General features: G+C 32.7%; 1 protein-coding gene across 1 annotated transcript; it reads left to right on the top strand.

Moving 5' to 3' along the window:
• Positions 1-10,606: 10,606 nt before the first annotated feature.
• On the top strand, positions 10,607-14,248 carry LOC125837359 (tubby-like F-box protein 8). The gene is made up of 5 exons (XM_049516494.1): positions 10,607-10,892; positions 11,277-11,746; positions 11,843-11,930; positions 12,280-12,412; positions 13,322-14,248. Exons 2-5 carry the CDS (start codon positions 11,399-11,401, stop codon positions 14,031-14,033), a joined length of 1,281 nt encoding a protein of 426 aa, XP_049372451.1. The 5' UTR covers positions 10,607-10,892; positions 11,277-11,398; the 3' UTR covers positions 14,034-14,248.
• Positions 14,249-17,815: the final 3,567 nt, after the last annotated feature.

Here is a 17,815-nt window from a genome sequence, read left to right as displayed (position 1 = left end):
GAACTAAGTTGCTTTCTACTGTTTTAAAAAGCTTTTCTTATATATTGCATGTGCTTTATTGCTTTATATTAAGTTAAAGTTATTCATGAGTTGAGAAAAGTCAAGGTAAGTGTTTCTTTCAAATTCTTTTCAAGCCTATATTATGTTTAGTATTCCAACTCGCATACTCATACATTCAATGTACTGATGCCAGTTGGCCTGCATCGTTTTATGATGCAGACACAGGTAACCAGGGTCAGCATCCAGCACATCGTTGATCCATTTGAGCACTTAGAGTCAGTTGGTGAGCCTTCTAGCTTTTTGGAGGATCCTTTTTATTGCTTTCAGTATTTTAGTTCATTAGGACGTCGTGGGTCTTGTCCCGACGTCCATCTCAGTTGTTTAGAGGCTTCATAGACAGTGTTAGTTGATGTTAGTTCGTGAGTCTTTACTTTCCCTTTTCAGTTAAGTTGAGACTTGAGTTGTCACTTTAGTAGTGAATGTTATTTGTTACATTCTAAGTTATTTATTGAGCAGTTCAGTTATTCTTTTAAAGTATATTTATCTTGAGTAAAGTCTTCTGCTGAGTAAGTAAGTCAGGCCAAGGGTTCGTTTGGGGCCAGCAATGGTTCTCGAGTGCCAGTCTAACCCAGGGTGTAGGCTCGGGGTGTGACATAAACCAACCCAAGTTCTATGAATAATTATAGTATAGATTGTGGTTTGATAGTACAACCCATATTTTCGAGCAATGAAGAGGTTCATAGAGTTACAAAATCCACTCAGGCAACCACGAGTTGAACCATGACTCATGGTATAAAAGTATGAGTTGTACAATAACTCGTGGGGCGTTGTTGTTAGAAACTTATAAGTGTTTCTCCGGGGGTTAGAAATTTAAAAGTGTTTTTCTGGGGGTTAGAACTTTGAAAGTGTTTTTCTGGGGGTTAGAACTTTGAAAGTGTTTTTCTGGGGGTTAGAACTTTGAAAGTGTTTTTCTGGGGTTAGAACTTTGAATGTGTTTTTTCAGGGGTATATTTATCTTTTTTCTTATCTTCCTAAGCCTAATCAACGATGCTATAGCACTAATTAGGGCACTATATCAGATTAACCTATGTGCCACCATTTGCGCACACCAAAAATCGATCACCTTATTTAGTCCAAGAGGCTCAGTAGTGGATCCATATTAGATATATAGGTTCTATATCTTGGCAAGGTATGGGGAAATAGAAAGGAAGGAAGGTCTTAGTGTGGGGGGAAAATGCTCTCTACTTAGTTATTGAGCTAAACCAATGAATGGTTTGTATACATATGCTTGTGTGAAGGTTGCAAATAGTTATGATTCTCTGTAGGAAGAGGACACCACTCAGAATGGAGACCCTGGGGGATCTCATCTCCCTCAGTTATTATCTTAAAGCGAAATGGTCTGATAGACTCATGTACTTGTCCAAGTTTTTATTATGTACCTTCTACTTAATTCCTTACCAACTGAACCCTAAATTCAATTAAAAGAAGATTTTAAACCTTTTCTACCATGTGTGTAGTTCACTCGCACATAAATAGATGACATTTCATATCTATGTCACATAAATCAATAACATGTCATAAGTATCTTCATTAACTATTTTTTAAAATTATTAATCAAAAATATTAAATAAAAGGAAAAATAATAAAAAAATAATTTATTCTTTAAAGTAAAATTTGAGACTCCACAGACCAAATAACCACTCCTCCTCTTCTCCTCTCCTTATTTCCATCGTGAAATAGCGTGAACCCACCAAATTAGAATGTTGCCGCCACTACTCTTCTTATCGTCAAGACATCTTATTCTCTCTCCCTCACTCGTCTCCATCTCCACCGCACACCCTTACCATTTTTCTTTCCTCCTTCTCTGATCTCTACAAAACCAGCAACCTAGGTCACCGCACTACCAGTTTCGGCTAGCAAACCTCTTCGTCGTCGTGACCAACTCCTCGCACCCTCACCCGGCCGCCTCGCTCTCCTCTCCATTGTCTTTCTTTCTTCGCACCACTGAAGACCCCTTGTGAACGAAGACCGCCTCTCGTCTCCATCTTCTCCGACAACCAACATGCCCAACATACCTCCTTGCTGCCTTCCATTTTGACGAAAAAGGGACCAGCACCAAGATCCTCTAGAGTGTAGGGAAGAAAGAAAAAAAGGCTTAGGCCAGTGATAGGGTTATTTGAAAAAAGAAGGTGGAGTAGGAAAGACCAATATATCTTTTATTTTATTCTTTTATAATTTTAATAACTCTTTTTTAATTCAAATATGATGTGCACTTGCCTTTAACATGCATGAAGTCACACAGTCCCATCAATTCAATCATTTTAATGTCACATATACTTGGTCAATGGTCAGTGAAGTTTGATGTATTGTGTTTTACTGAGTTTCAGGGATTCAGTTGGTAAAGAGTTAAGTAGAAGGATCCATAATAGTTTTGTAGAAGGATCCATAAACAAACTCAGAGCTAAAACTATTTATGCAAAAGAATAAAGTAGAAGTTGCATGCATTCACTATCTAACACAAATCTGGATGTGACTTTTTAAGAGACTATATATTCCATTTTAAAAATGTGTAGGGGGTAATAGCACCCAGTGGCGTACACATAACTTTTTGTAAGCGGTGTCACCTTTTAATATGAGAAATAATAAATTAAGTAATATAATATCATATTAATAAAATGACAAAATAATAAATAAAATACAATTGACATAAACTACTATACCTTTCTAATGAAAAAAATTAACAAAAATCTTACAACTTTGCCTTCGTGAGTTTTTTAAAAAAAAAATGTTTTCAAAATTGCCTCGTTAAAAATAATAATGCCATTTTTAATGAAGAACACAAAAATCATTAAACAACTTATTATTCAATTGATTTCATATTCTTAATCAATTTTATTGGTGAGAAAGAAGGTGAAAAATATATATTAAAAATATGCTTTTTTTAATATAGAACACAAAATCACTAAACAACTTATTATTTAATTAATTTTATAAATTATTCTTAATCAATTTTATTGGTGAAAAAGAAGGTGAAAGGAAAAAAAAAACATTAAAAATAAGCCTACCTTTCAACTTTCATGATGAAGGGTAAAGTGAACCTAAAAATTAAAGGAAATTTTTTCAAAATGTCAATATTTTAGCATTTAATAGGATCCCTTAGCCACACTTTCAATATTTATTAAAATTGTCAAAATTTTAGTTTGTTAGGTATCTTATTTATGTTTTTATTAGTTGTTTTAATTGAAAGAATACAATTGTATAATAACACAAAGGAGAAATTTAGGGGAGAGAATATTTTCAAAAAGGAATATATCACTTAAAATTCTCCTTAGTTACAAAATAAAAAATAAACCACAGAGCAGCGTCTGCATAGTTTCATTATCAATTTTTAAAAAGGAACATATTTATCTGATTAGTCTTTAATGATGTGTAGAATATAAAATACAAAGTATATAATTATGAAGACTAATTAATTTATAAGAAATATAAAGTTGTAAAGTGAAATACATTAAATACAAACCTTGTTGGTATACCATTTGGCACACAAGTATTAAAAGAATTGGAAACATTTTTTGGTATATAAAGTTAAATTTAAATACAAAATGAGCAAACTGATATACGAAAACTGTTCATATATAATTGGGAAATTTTCCATAATGTCAATAAAGATAGAATGAGTACAAAAATAAACTAAAAAAAATGGTAATTTAGGTCTTATATTATGAATTTCAAATATTTATTAAATTGTTTAGAATATAATGATGTTAACTCAAATTGTATACGCATTTTTAAAGTTATATGATTTGAAATTGAATTCCAAAATAATCAAATACATTTAATACAAACCTTGCTGGTATACCATTTGGCACACAAAATTTTAAATAACTGGAAACATTTCTGGCATATAAAGTAAAACCTAAATACAAGATGAGCAAAATAAAATACAAAAAACTGTTGATGAATATAGATGGAATGAATACAAATATAGACTACAATTTGGTAATTTAGGTCTTACATTATGAATTCAAATTTAATTAAATTGTATAGGAATAATCGTGTCAACTCAAATTGTATCCGTATTTGAAACATCACTAACGAATCCAAGTAGTTTTAGTTTATTTCAAACCATAATCATTTGTAATTAGTATTCTGTGAAGAGATACAAAATATGCAATTAATGAAATACTATAATATATGTCAAACCTTTTTAATGATAAATCAAAACTTCATAAGATTAAAAACGATGACTTTGCAAAATAAATTGCTACAAAAAGATTAATGTATATTAGACAAAATAGTTTAGAATCAAGCAAGATTAGCAAAAACTACAAATAAACCATTATTGTATTTCAAATTGTTTCATTATTATTCCGAACTATGTGAGGTCTGTTTAGGCCTCAGAGGTGTCTCACTATCACTAATGAGTCGGGCATCAAGCTCTTGATCATGCTGCCTATAATACAATACAAAATGAAACAAATAAACAATTCAGAATGAATATAAGGTTAAACCTATAAACAACAAAGATGTAAACTGAATTTGATATTGAATACCAAAATACAACATACCACTTCAATTCAGTATACATAATATAACAGACAACTCAATTTATGTAATTAATTCAAAAGTGTAACTGCCCACTCAAATTCAGAATACAATAAAAAAATAACCACTTAGATTCTCTAAACAATACAAAAAAATAGAATACCAAACATATTCAGAATACAAAATACAACATACCACACAAATTCAGAATACAAAATATATCAGACCACTCAGTTTCTTTAATGAATACAAAAGTGTAACTACCCAATCAGATATAGAATACAATAAACAACAACCACTCAGATTATGTAATGAATACCAAATACAACATAACAAACGAATTCAGAATACAAAAAAACTTCAGGCCACTCAAAAAACTACAACAAATACAAAAATTAAGAAACCTCTCAAAAGATTAAGAATACAAAAAGATGCAAATAGCAACTCTTCGACCGTCTCTCTTCCGCCATTATAGCAGCGGATCCTACATTATCCGCTATTTCTTGAGTAATACATAGATTAAAAGATGAAAATTCTCTAGAAAATTGTTGATTAAGTTGTATACCTCTTGTAATCCTTTTAGATTCGGCCATTAGAGAATGATTTTGTGATTTCAAACCCTAAACGAAAATTGGTCAATTTAATACTCAACTACAAACAATTATTTTGAAAAATTTAAACAAAAAAAAATAGTAAACAAACCTAAAAATCGGATAAAGATGCATACCTTTATCAAAGGGATTGTTGTGAATATCTTTAGAGATATATTTTTCAATTTTTGAAGAAAAAAAACGAAAAGATCGAAAGAGAGAAAAGTGAGAGTTGAAAGATGGAGAATAATTGGAGAGAGAACTCACTGAGAGAGAAAATATATTTTTTAAAACATATGAGAGAGAATGAGTTGGAAAAGGTATAATTAAGGTGAGATAAAATAGGAATTAAATTAGGATACACAATATTTTCTAAAATATTGACATTTTGATATCTTTACTAATATTTATAAAATATGGTTGTTTTTAATAATTATGTTAGAAATTTTGACTAGTTTGCTAATTTATCCAAAATTAAAATGTATCAAAATATCAAAATGATACCATCTGGATTCAAACTCGCGACCCATCTAGCAAAATTGACGCACATATCCATCTATACACACTCTTTTTTTGTCAAAGAGTGCGTTTATTGTTTTATTAATTTAATAAATATATATATTTCATAAACTTTTTCGACGAAATAGTGTCCCGTGACACTCCTTGGGTCTTATTAGTAAATCTGCCCCTATTCAACACCTCATCTTCATGATCCCCCCTCTCCCATAATGCTCAACTTCACCATCCTACACGCCTGCTTCCCACCTTCACCTTCCATAATATTTGTCTAGATTATATTCAAATAGTAGTTTTTGTTTATATTTAAAATATAAGAAAATAAATAAGAAACTAGAAAATATTTTCCTTGGTACTGAACACACCCTTAACATGGATTGAGACCATTGACTTCCCTTAAAATATTCTGTGTTATAGATAGAAAATCGGATTTTAAATTCCATGTATATATTAGGAATGAGAAAGGCAAACAAAAAATTACCTTGAAAAGTCATATTGTTTTCTGTTTCTGGCATTCATTCATCTTTTCTCTCTCTCACAAACATATATTTGAGTTTGTGAGAGGATAGAGAGAGAGAGAATTAGTTTTCAGTCTAAAGAAAATGGGAGCTTGTGCAAGTGTACCAAAAGGCATGAGGGCTGAGGAAATGGCAGCCCCTCCACCGGAGCAACGGAAGGAGGAGGAAACCACAACCACTGCCCCTGAGGTCATCGAGGTGACACAAGATGGTGATGACAAGCACCAATCTCTCGGATCTTTGCTCAATGAGGTATCTTACCCGTAACTTTAATTATGAGAAATATTGAAAAAACCATATCCAACGAACAATCTCCCCTTGATCACCCTGTCCCAATAATATAACAACAAAACATAATACACGATTTTAAGTCAGTGAATGATGCATACAAATTTCTGTCATACCCATTCATACAACATCAGACAAACACCATTATAGATATATATACTACAAGAATTGTTTGATTTTATGTTGACGTTACTGATTTTATAATTACACTTTTGGAACAGAGTGAAGTAGCCAAGGAATCAGCTAAAGATGAGAAGAGCTCAGACACCAAAGAAGCAAAGGGTGAGGAACTTCCGGTATCAAATGCAGCAGAAGCCTCTTAATCAAATAATTACATTCTTTAATGGTATAAGAAAAGTAGCTACATTCTCGGCTTTTTTGGTGGATATTGTTTTAGAAAATATCTTTATTTTTTTCCATATTTAATGGAGTTCTCTTTATCTTATATATGTTGAATTATTTTGTTGTTACTATCTTTGCAACCACAAGCACTGTACATGCACCTCTTGAACAACCTGCTTTGCTAGTATTGAAGGAGTTCTGATTGTCTTTTGAAAAATTTGTTGGTTCCTCTCTGGAAAAATAAGGCAGACACGTACGATCATTGTCATCCTATACACGACAGCTCTTGATTGCTTGCCTTTGTAGTAGGTATTTACCAAAATTGTTTCCTCCTCCCATCCTCGTGCCTCCCTATGCATATTTTGCCAACTCAAGACCTTTCACCACACTTGAAATAAGCAGTTGCGGATCCAGAAATTTTGTATCATGGGTGCTTAACTATTTTTAGCTCGGAAATTGCTACATATAATGGGTGTTCAGTTAATATATTTCAATAAATTTTGTACATAAATAAGAATGTTGACACAAAAGGTAGTGGGTGCTTAAGCACCCATAAGTGAGTACATAGGTCCGCCACTAGAAATAAGAACATATAACGAAAGAATAGATGATTATGATTCTCATCCATAGTTTCACAAAGGATGCAATGTACATCTTCCACACATCCCCATGCAACTAATTTATCTCTTGTGAGCAGCGTATTCTGTAGTGTTAAGTATAGTATGAAAATTCAGTTGGGACAGGTTGCATCGTAGCAAATCAATCTTCTCCCCTCCACTTTCCGGTAGTCTCCTCTGAGAGCTTTATAGAGCTGTTTTATAGAGAACTTATCTATCTGTTTGACGTATTCCTCAATCAAGCCAATAGTCTCAAGATCTTTGTGCGCTTGGAGAATTTTCCTCACCATCCACGAAGCTTGAGGTGCTAGAACTCCCCATAAGGTCCCCTATTTTTCATAGTACATGTGTATCCATTTCATTCATAACCTATCTTTCTTCATACTCAAAATCCACATAAACTTGCTTATGGCAGCCTTGTTCCATGTCTGTACATCCAGCAAATTGAGCCTTTCTACAGTTCTAAGACTCCATAAATATTTTCATGCAATCAATGCCTTCCTGGATACATCTTCTCCCCCTGTCCATAAACAGGTCTTGTATAGTGTTTTGATATATATTTGACATCCTTTTTTGGGATGATGAACACCTGAATGGAGAACAAGACCCCTTTTGATCAATTGAGCCCTTCCTGCATAGGAAAAGAACCTAGATGTCCAATATTGCACTTTGTACATTATCTTTTCAATAGTGGTTGGTATTGCAGGACATGTACTCTCTTAGGTAGTTGTAAATATTGGAGTCTTAGGTAACTAAGTTTGAAACTAGGGTCGTTTGGTAAGCCGCATTAGAAGAAAGAGTCTATGTATTATGTAAGGTATTATTTAGTACTATGTTTGGTAGGAATTTGGGCCTATGTATAACTAATCCATGAATTAGTCATACCTCCTACATGGTATTACTAATACCTTCCATTTGAAGGTATTAGTAATACATAGGATATAATACCATGGGATAAGTTTATGTAAAGACAAAAATATCCCTCAAATCATTTTAATTATTTTGTTTATTTTCTTGATTTTATGATTTATATTTGTACTAGTAAATTTATTTAAATAAATTAGCTTACAAATTATTTAGAGAGAGTTGTTTGTTACTAAATAACTCCAATACAAATCAATACAAATTTGAAATGCGAGTTGTTTATTTGTATATGACGTTTGTGATCTTAATTGAATATATATATATATATATATATATATATATATATATATATATATATATATATATATTTATAATACAATTAAAAAAATTACATACATATTAAAACTACAACTTGCATTTTTTATGTGTAAATGTAGATGGTTTATTCAATTTTACCATTGTTGACCGTCTTCTCGATTATAAAAGTAGATGGTTTAGCAGCCACCGCTTCGGATCCTGCTCCTCTACAATTTTTGGCCCCATATTCTGGGTGTGCCATGGGGGAATATTTCCGCGATAATGGAATGCATGCATTAATAATCTATGACGATCTTAGTAAACAGGCGGTAGCGTATCGACAAATGTCATTATTGTTACGTCTTCGACACAAGAAAGGGGTGTAGAAAAAATCCTTTTTTCTTGTGTCGAAACGAAAGAGCAATGATTCTTGATCCTGATTGTTAAAAATTCCTAGTCTTGGTTTCAATTTTTCCAGATGTATCAGAAACCCTACACCTACCCCCTTACATATAATATATGAATTGATGGACAAACAAAACAAAAAAGAGAGGAAATTTTATTAATTAAATAAAACTATCTTTTTTAAATTGAAAAAATGACATTTTGTGAGTGATCAATTTAGTAAGATGACAATTATTTATCCTCAAATAATTCAAGTGAAAAAGTAGCAAACATGACAATAAAAATTTTCTTCTCATAGCTAGTTAGAAGGCCATTAAAAAATAATATTGTCCGACAATTATCTACCTTGACCTAATTAAAAAATAATTCAAGGGTATAATTGGAAAGAAGCTTTTTATAGAGTTTTAATCCAAATACAAGATGAGATGGAAAACAATGAACCAAACACTTTATAAAAATAAACCCTGCATTACTAATCCCTGCACTACTAATCCCTGCATAACTAATCCCTGCACTACTAATCCCTGCATAACTAATCCTTGCGTTATTAATCTTTGCATCTGTGGTGACCATTTGTGTACATAATTAGACTAAGAGCGCAAATAACTATGATTTATCTTGGGTCTAACCCATATTACCTATGAGATCTATATTTGAACAAATCGTTTTATACTTCTATTTGGAGGTGTAATGGTGTATTAAATTACATGTCCAAAAACTTTAACTTTATCTCATATGATTTCATATCTTGATTCATCTCACAATAGGCAAACAACTCTTAAGTGAGGTAGTATTTCTTAGGATCCGTTTGACTATGCGATATGAAATCACGATTTGAAATTATGATATACAATTAAGTTTTGTTTGGACATGCAATTTGGACGTATATTTTCTCATAAATCTAAAATTTAATTAGTTGTAAAACTATTAAAATTGTCTCAATTCTTTATACAACCTTACCAAACAAGCAAAATTTTATAAAATTGTATAATACACTATGACAAAACTATTCTAAGAAATACAACATTTATTGACCAAACTTTAATTCAATAAAAAAATTAAAATTGAACATTGGTTGGTAAATAAATTTGATAAAAACTAATGAATTTGATGAATATAAATAGTAAAGTAAGAATTGATTTGAAGTAATACCAAATTTTATATTGGTGAAAAAGTAATTATTATATAAGATATAATATGGTTTAAGAATTAGTAATATGAACTATAAATTCTATTTACATAAATAAATAATGAATAGATATAAATCTATTTTTTTTTTTATAAAATATAAATTTGTGGGTCAATCACATTTTAAAGAAGTTAAAATTTATTTCATAATATAAAATTATAAAATAAAATCAGCTTGAAATTACATGTATAAATGTTGATTTCATCGGATGATTCAAGACGGCAAATTAGAAATAGAAAATAAAAAGATGATAGAGTTGTTGAAAGTGAGAAAGCAAAGTCAAAAGGTGCATTTTAATTGTCGATGGTAGTTGGTGTATTCTGCTCACGTAGTGATCAATTTAATAGTATTTGTACTATTCAACTAAAGAATACATACACTACTCCACTGAAAAGTATGCATATACAGCTTTTATTTTGTTTACTTTGTCTTCATCTTCTCTCTCCCTTTTGATGTTACAGTATTCCAAACCCAAACACAAGCGTTTCTTTGAGGTTGACCCACTTTTCCTTTTTCATCATTTGCTAAACATCTCTCAATACTTCACAGATCTCTGATTCTGATTCTGATTCTTCTATTTTACCTTCAGATCTTGTATTTTAGGCATGTGATCTTTCTCTATTCTAAATTTTGTAGCAACTCTTGGGTTTTTATCTGGATCCCTTTTGCCAAAGTTATTCTCTGCAGGAGTGCTAGAATTTGCTTATAACACTTTTAACAGGTTTGTTCTAATTCTTCATAGATTTGTATCAGTTTGGTTATTGTAATGTTTTAATTAGTAAATCTCATGAATCTATGCTGTGTACACTGAAAAATTTAGACCTAATTTTGGTGGAGATTGTTTGGTTTTCCTTCTTCGCCTGGAACATCAGAAAAGCATATGTTCCATCAGTTCTTGGCATGTTTAGTGAAACAATCTTAAAAAGTTGTATCTGATAAATCTCATGTGATTACTTGTACTTTGATATCCTTGTGAAGGTATCCTTTTTCTGCTCTCTTTCTTTTTTCTTTTATCTTTGTATGCCTTTCGTGCTTCTATTGTTTTGCTTTTCTTTTAGCAACTTATTCTTTCGTGAAACATGATTTAGTTTTTGCTCCTTTGCAGCTGTGTCCTTTGACAAGTTTGCTTCTGCTAACTGGAAAAGACCTTATATTTTAAGGAAGGGCAGAGAGACAAGTATCATTTATTCTGGTGTTTGACCATCTGTCTATAAGTTTTTCTATTAAATGTCGTTCCGCAGTATAGTTCGAGATGTAAGAGATAGTTTTGGCAGTTTATCCAGGAGAAGCTTTGATGTAAGGCTCTCTGGTCATCAAAGGGGTAAATCACTTGGTTCATTTCATGACTTAAGTGACCAGCCTCCTGTCAACCAGAACAGTTGTTGGGCTAATCTCCCACCCGAACTACTTTTTGATGTAATTAGAAGATTAGAAGAGAGCGAGAACTCATGGCCTGCCCGTAAGCATGTCGTAGCATGTGCTTCAGTTTGCAGGTCATGGAGGATTATGTGCCAGGAAATTGTGACAAGTCCTGAAGTTTGTGGAAAGCTTACTTTTCCAGTATCGTTAAAGCAGGTTAGGAACACCCCCACCTTACATAGTGGAGAAGAGTATTTACGACTAGTAATCTTTTGGAGGAGAATTGACGAGTTTGTTTATTTCCTTTTGCAGCCTGGGCCTCGTGATGGAATGATTCAATGCTTCATCAAGAGGGATAAATCTAATTTGACTTACCATCTTTTCTTGTGTCTCAGTCCTGGTAAGAATTCGTTGTAATTTTGCTATTTTGGGGGCTGATAGGGGGTTGATGTCTTCCAAACATAGATGAGGCATAAAAGGTAATGGCGATTCAGAAACATGTGGTTAAATGATGGCATTAATGTCTTTTTCACTATTCTCTCGTTAGCTGTAATCTCCCTTCCTTCTGCACTCCCCTGAAAAAGATGATCCGAAAAGAAAAAAACTCATGTTACTAAGAATTTTTAGGGCACAACTGCGATGAGTGATTTCCTAAGTACTTATATTTCCAGTTGCAATTTGAGATTATTTTGCTTTGTTGCGTACAAAGTTTTTCAGAGTTTGATAAAAAATCCCTGCTTCATTTGTAGCTTTACTAGTTGAAAATGGAAAATTCCTTCTCTCTGCAAAGAGAACAAGGCGGACTACTTGTACGGAGTATGTTATCTCAATGGATGCAGAAAACATCTCAAGATCAAGCAACACTTACATTGGAAAATTAAGGTATAGCAGAGGAGCTATTCATTTTCTATTTTCTGTATCTTTCTTGCGAGATGTTTCACGAAATACTAATGTAAGATGAAGACTATCTTTACCCCCTTACACTTATATCAAAGAGAAAAGGTTTCTCCCAAGTTAGCCTTGCAAGTTGCATCAAATACTAGCACGAGCATTCAAAAAGGCTTGAAATTAGTTTGTGCATTAGTACATACACCAGGAACAGAAGTTATGTCCAGCTGGGGTGGGGGTGGGTGTGGGTGTCTACCTGGCACCATAACATTCCATTCCAGACGTCTTAGACAAACTTTGTGTCTCAAGTTCCGTCAGGGATTACACATTATTGGTCTAGGGTACAAGATCCTCTCTCCATTCTATTCAATCTAGATCAATTTTGACGAATTTTTCCTCAAGGATGGCTGATGCTGATGTATTCCAAATAGTACAGGATCCTCTCTACATTCTATTCAGCCAGAGGAAGTCTATTTGAGGATGGCTGATGCTGATGCAGATTAGGCAGAAAGTTATGCTAGCTAAATATACCTCTGGGTATTTTAGAAAAAAAGAAGACGTGCAGGAAACTAAATTATCCACAGAAGAGGGAACCGAGGAATTTCTTGGAGGGTGTTTAAGACCGAAAAAATTAAGTTCCCTTCAAGTAGAAAGGGAAGAAATGTAAATTTAGTGCATAATCTGAGTATCTGACTATATATGTACCCTTCTGCTGTAGGTTTGAATGATACATCGACGTCTACTAAACTGCTCTAAATAACGGATCATGTGATTTATATTTCATCTGACACAGCTCTTTTGTGCTTATATGCACTTAGTGGAGCGTGAAATCAATGTTCCTCAAGTATTTATTATTAATGAGAACGTGTTTTCTGATGTATCTAATACTGCTGTTCATTGCAGGTCAAATTTTCTGGGTACAAAATTTGTTATATATGACACCCAGCCTCCATACACCTCTGCAAACATTCCGCCTCCAGGCCGCTCAAGCCGCAGATTCTATTCCAAGAAAGTCTCTCCGAAAGTTCCAACTGGAAGCTACAGCATAGCCCAGATCAAATACGAGCTAAATGTTCTTGGAACACGGGGTCCGAGGAAAATGCACTGCGTCATGCACTCAATTCCTGCCTCAGCAGTTGATGTGGGTGGCTCAGTGCCTGGCCAACCGGAACTTCTCCCAAGGTCCCTTGAGGATTCATTCCGAAGTATCTCTTTCTCAAAGTTGCTCGATCATTCTGCTGAGTTCAGTAGCTCACGGTTTTCTGATATTGTCAGAGCATCATCCAGTGCAGAAGATGATAGTAAGGTGAAACCCTTGGTTCTAAAGAACAAGTCACCGCGTTGGCATGAACAACTGCAGTGTTGGTGCCTGAATTTTAGAGGACGGGTGACAGTTGCATCTGTAAAGAATTTTCAGTTGATAGCGGCCCACCAACCAGCTGCTGGGGGACCGACAACGTCTCGGTCAAGTCAATCAGATCATGACAAAGTCATCCTGCAATTTGGCAAGATAGGGAAAGATATGTTTACTATGGATTACAGGTATCCGCTATCTGCGGTTCAGGCTTTTGCTATATGCTTGAGTAGCTTTGACACCAAATTGGCATGTGAATAGAAGATTAGGATGGGATACTAAAACAAATTAACAACTGCAATTGACTTTGTTCTGGATATATTATGCCTACTTTGTTTTCCTTTTCGCACTAATAGAATTAGGGTGGTCCCTAATCTTTCATTATCTTGTAAAAACACCTCATTATAATGGTGGCGGTGCATCTTGACATTTATTTAAAGCCACTGGACTTTCTATTTGGGTTCTAGAATCTACTTAAACATTTTACAATCAATCTTGTTTGTATTAACTTCTTCAAAAGTTCCAATAAAATGCCTTAATTTAAAGCATCATGCATATTACTGGAATTCCTTATTTTCAGACGCCTTAGATGAGGAATGTCTTATGGACCATAAGTTGTGGTATTGAAGATCAATAAACAAAGTGAATTTATAATGAGCATGAGATTAGTTTGCTCCTCCTATGTGTACGTATCGGTTATAGGGGCGTTCATAGTTTGGTAAAAGACTATGCAGATCGGAACAGAACCAAATAGATTAAATGAAAAAGGGTTAAAATTGTCCTTGAACTATGCGGTATAGGTCACTTATATCCTCTGTTACATTGTGAGATGTAAAATGTTATCCTAAGATACCACAAATACCCTCAAGAGTTTTTTTTTGGTTTTCCACCCGGTGTCCGGTACCCACATTGGAGCCTGATTAAATTTGGATTTGCGCCGAAAAGTCCCACATTGGAGGGTATAGGGCTCCTTAACAAAGGCGACTCCGTACCCAAGGGAGCTCAAACCCGAGACCTCCTGGTTAAGGATAAAGGAGTACTTACCAATCTACACATCCTTTGTTGGTAATACCCTCAAGAGTTAACAGCTTGCCACATGGCTCTAATTTCTCCACCTAAGCTAGCCGACTACGATACCCATTCATTAATTTTGACCCAAATCCTAACCCAATTTTGCTAGACTCGATCCACTAAAATTAAGAGGCGAACATCATTTTTTAACTTCATCTTTGTTGAGTTGAGGAAGGACGTCTCAAGCTCAACAAAGCCGAGGTGAAAAGATAGATATTTGCCTCTTCAATTAAGTGGGTCGGGTCTAGCAAGAATTTTGTGTTTGGATCATAGATTGGGTCAAAATTAATAAGTGGGTATCCCAGTAAACAAGGTTGGGTGGAGGAATTAGTGTTACATGGCTGCTACATGTTAACTCTTGAGGGTATCTGTGGTTTCTTGAAATATCGACGGGTTATTTTTTATCCCAAAATGTAACGGAGGGTATAAGTGATTTATTTTGCATAATTCAAAGGCAATTTTGACCCTTTTGCGTAGACTAAAAAAAGGGACTTTCCTTTAGGTTTAACCTTATAAACTCACCTCCCTCGTGGTTTCGAATAATACACACACCTCCCTTGTTTTGGATTTTTTATAACCAAATTTGTTTAAATTAGTTAAGTGCAAGGGTTTGCACGTGTGTATCACATTAATTTTTTATATATATATATATATATATATATATCAACATCATATATCATCATACTTATACTTACTATATTATAAGTGAAAAGCCTCCAAGTTAAAAATTGGATTACAAAAATACCCCTTAAAAATTAACGGTTCAAATTATCTCTTAGCTAAAAGTAATTACTTTTTATTAAATAATTTTATATGCTACTTAATATTTTCTATACTACTTAAATGGAAAGAGCTTTTCATCTTCTGCTAATTCTTTTTGGCTTTTTGATATTTCAGTTTTGTTTCTACAATAAACGGCCATTTTTGCCGGATTAGAAAGAAAAAATTGAAAAATATGTATAATTCTCACCATTATAAGAAATAATAGAGGGAAGCTACAAATTCACCGGTAAGTTCATTTTCCTTTTGTTCTTTATTTCTATAAGATTTCATAAAAATGTATTTTTTATAAGGTCATGTTTCAGTGAAAATCTTGACACAGTGATAACATTCGTAAATGTAAATAAAATTTTAGGGATAAGACATAAGTACCCTCTAGACTATAATTGAAATCACAAAGGTATACTTAAGGTTAACTAGGGCCTTATTACCCCATGAACTCATTTTTTCTTCGTATTTTTGTGCACATTTTGTGCTGATGTGACACCTTCAACCACCCAAATTGGTTGTGTTTGTACACATATTTTAAAATATTTTATTTTTATTTTTTTAAAAAAATATTCTTATTTTCTTTATCTTGTATTTAAATTAAGGCAATACACATTTTTTTTTACCTTGTATTGGAACTTTTTTTTTTACCTTCATTCATTGTTTTTTCTCTTTTATTTTTCTGTTGATTTTATTTTCTTTGTCTTTCGTTTTGATTTGATTTCAAATTTAATTTCAATTGTCTTCTATTTAAAATAAGTTAATTTTGAACGGATATTAAAATAAGTGAAGAAAATCAAATAAAACATAAAAAAATTAAAGCGTCAAAATTAAAGGACACTTTTAATATTTTTTTAAAAAATACACATAATTTTTTTAATATGTGTAAAAGTGAAAAGATAATAAATTAATTTTAAAGTGAAAAGAAATTAAAATAAATATTTTACAAAGCCAAGAAATAAAAATAATTGTATATATATATATATAAGTTTTAATATCAATAAATATGTGTACTAACTAATTATAAAGTTAACAATCAAAAATTGACATGCATCCAATTTGTGCACTTATCGCTTGCCTTCAAGAGAGAGTGCACACTATCTATGCCATGTCAACATTTATGGTGTATTTATTCCATTTTAAATTAGTTTAGGGGAGGGGAGTAATAGAACCTTAGTTAAATATAAATGTATAGCTGAGATTTCGGTTATAATCTAGGGTACTTGTGCCTTATCCCAAAAATTTACATTATTAGGTTATCAAAGAGATATTTACCAATAAGCTTTCTTAAAAAGTGAATTTGATATATAATCCCTCTGTCCCAATTTATGTGACTTACTTTCCTTTTTAGTTAATCTCAAAAAGAATGACACATTTCTACATTAAGTAACAATTTAACTATAAAATGCCTATTTTGCCTTTAATGAAATGATTTATAGACACACAAATTTCTATCATTAATTTTGGACCACAAGTTTTAAAAGTCTTTCTTTCTTTCTTAAACTCCGTGCTGAGTCAAACTACCTCACATAAAATGGGACGGAGGGAGTATATATTATCTGGTACCAGAGACGAACCCAGGATTTGAAAACTTCGGGTGCACCAATATGACCAATAAAAGTAATGAAAATGATTTAAGCTGGATTTGAACCCTGATCTCAGGTGATTTTTCTAGCTTATACCAACAACACAATGATACTCCTATCCCTTTTATGAGTGCATTATTCACTTTATCTTAGTTTCTGCCAGTTTCTTAAAATAAATATATATATATATATATATATATATATATATATATATATATATATATAAATTTCGGAAGTTCTCCTAAGGGTGTGGGTCCGCTGCTACGACAAATACAGATCATAGGAGGGGATTTTAAATATATTGGCAATATATATTAACCACCGCAATTGCACTATTTCACTAGATAAATGCACACAAAATTTAAGAAGTCTTACTATGCATCCACAATAGAGGCAATGAGCTTTAGGCCCCAACGTTTTATTTTTTTATTTTTTTATATATATCTTATCAACACAAGCACATAGTTCACACATTAAACTTATCGATAGATCTACAGAGAAGTGTTAAGAGATTTAACATTTAATCCTCTTATATTTCATGCCTCAAGCCCTCGACATTAGTTTAAGTCTTTGTTTGGAGTTTCTAATAAGAACTTTAATGTTTAATGTCTTAAATTC

This window comes from Solanum verrucosum, unplaced genomic scaffold, assembly GCF_900185275.1.
Source record: "Solanum verrucosum unplaced genomic scaffold, falcon-dt-bn FXZP01000147.1, whole genome shotgun sequence".
NCBI lineage: Eukaryota > Viridiplantae > Streptophyta > Magnoliopsida > Solanales > Solanaceae > Solanum > Solanum verrucosum.
This window is presented reverse-complemented; position numbering and strand designations above follow the sequence as displayed.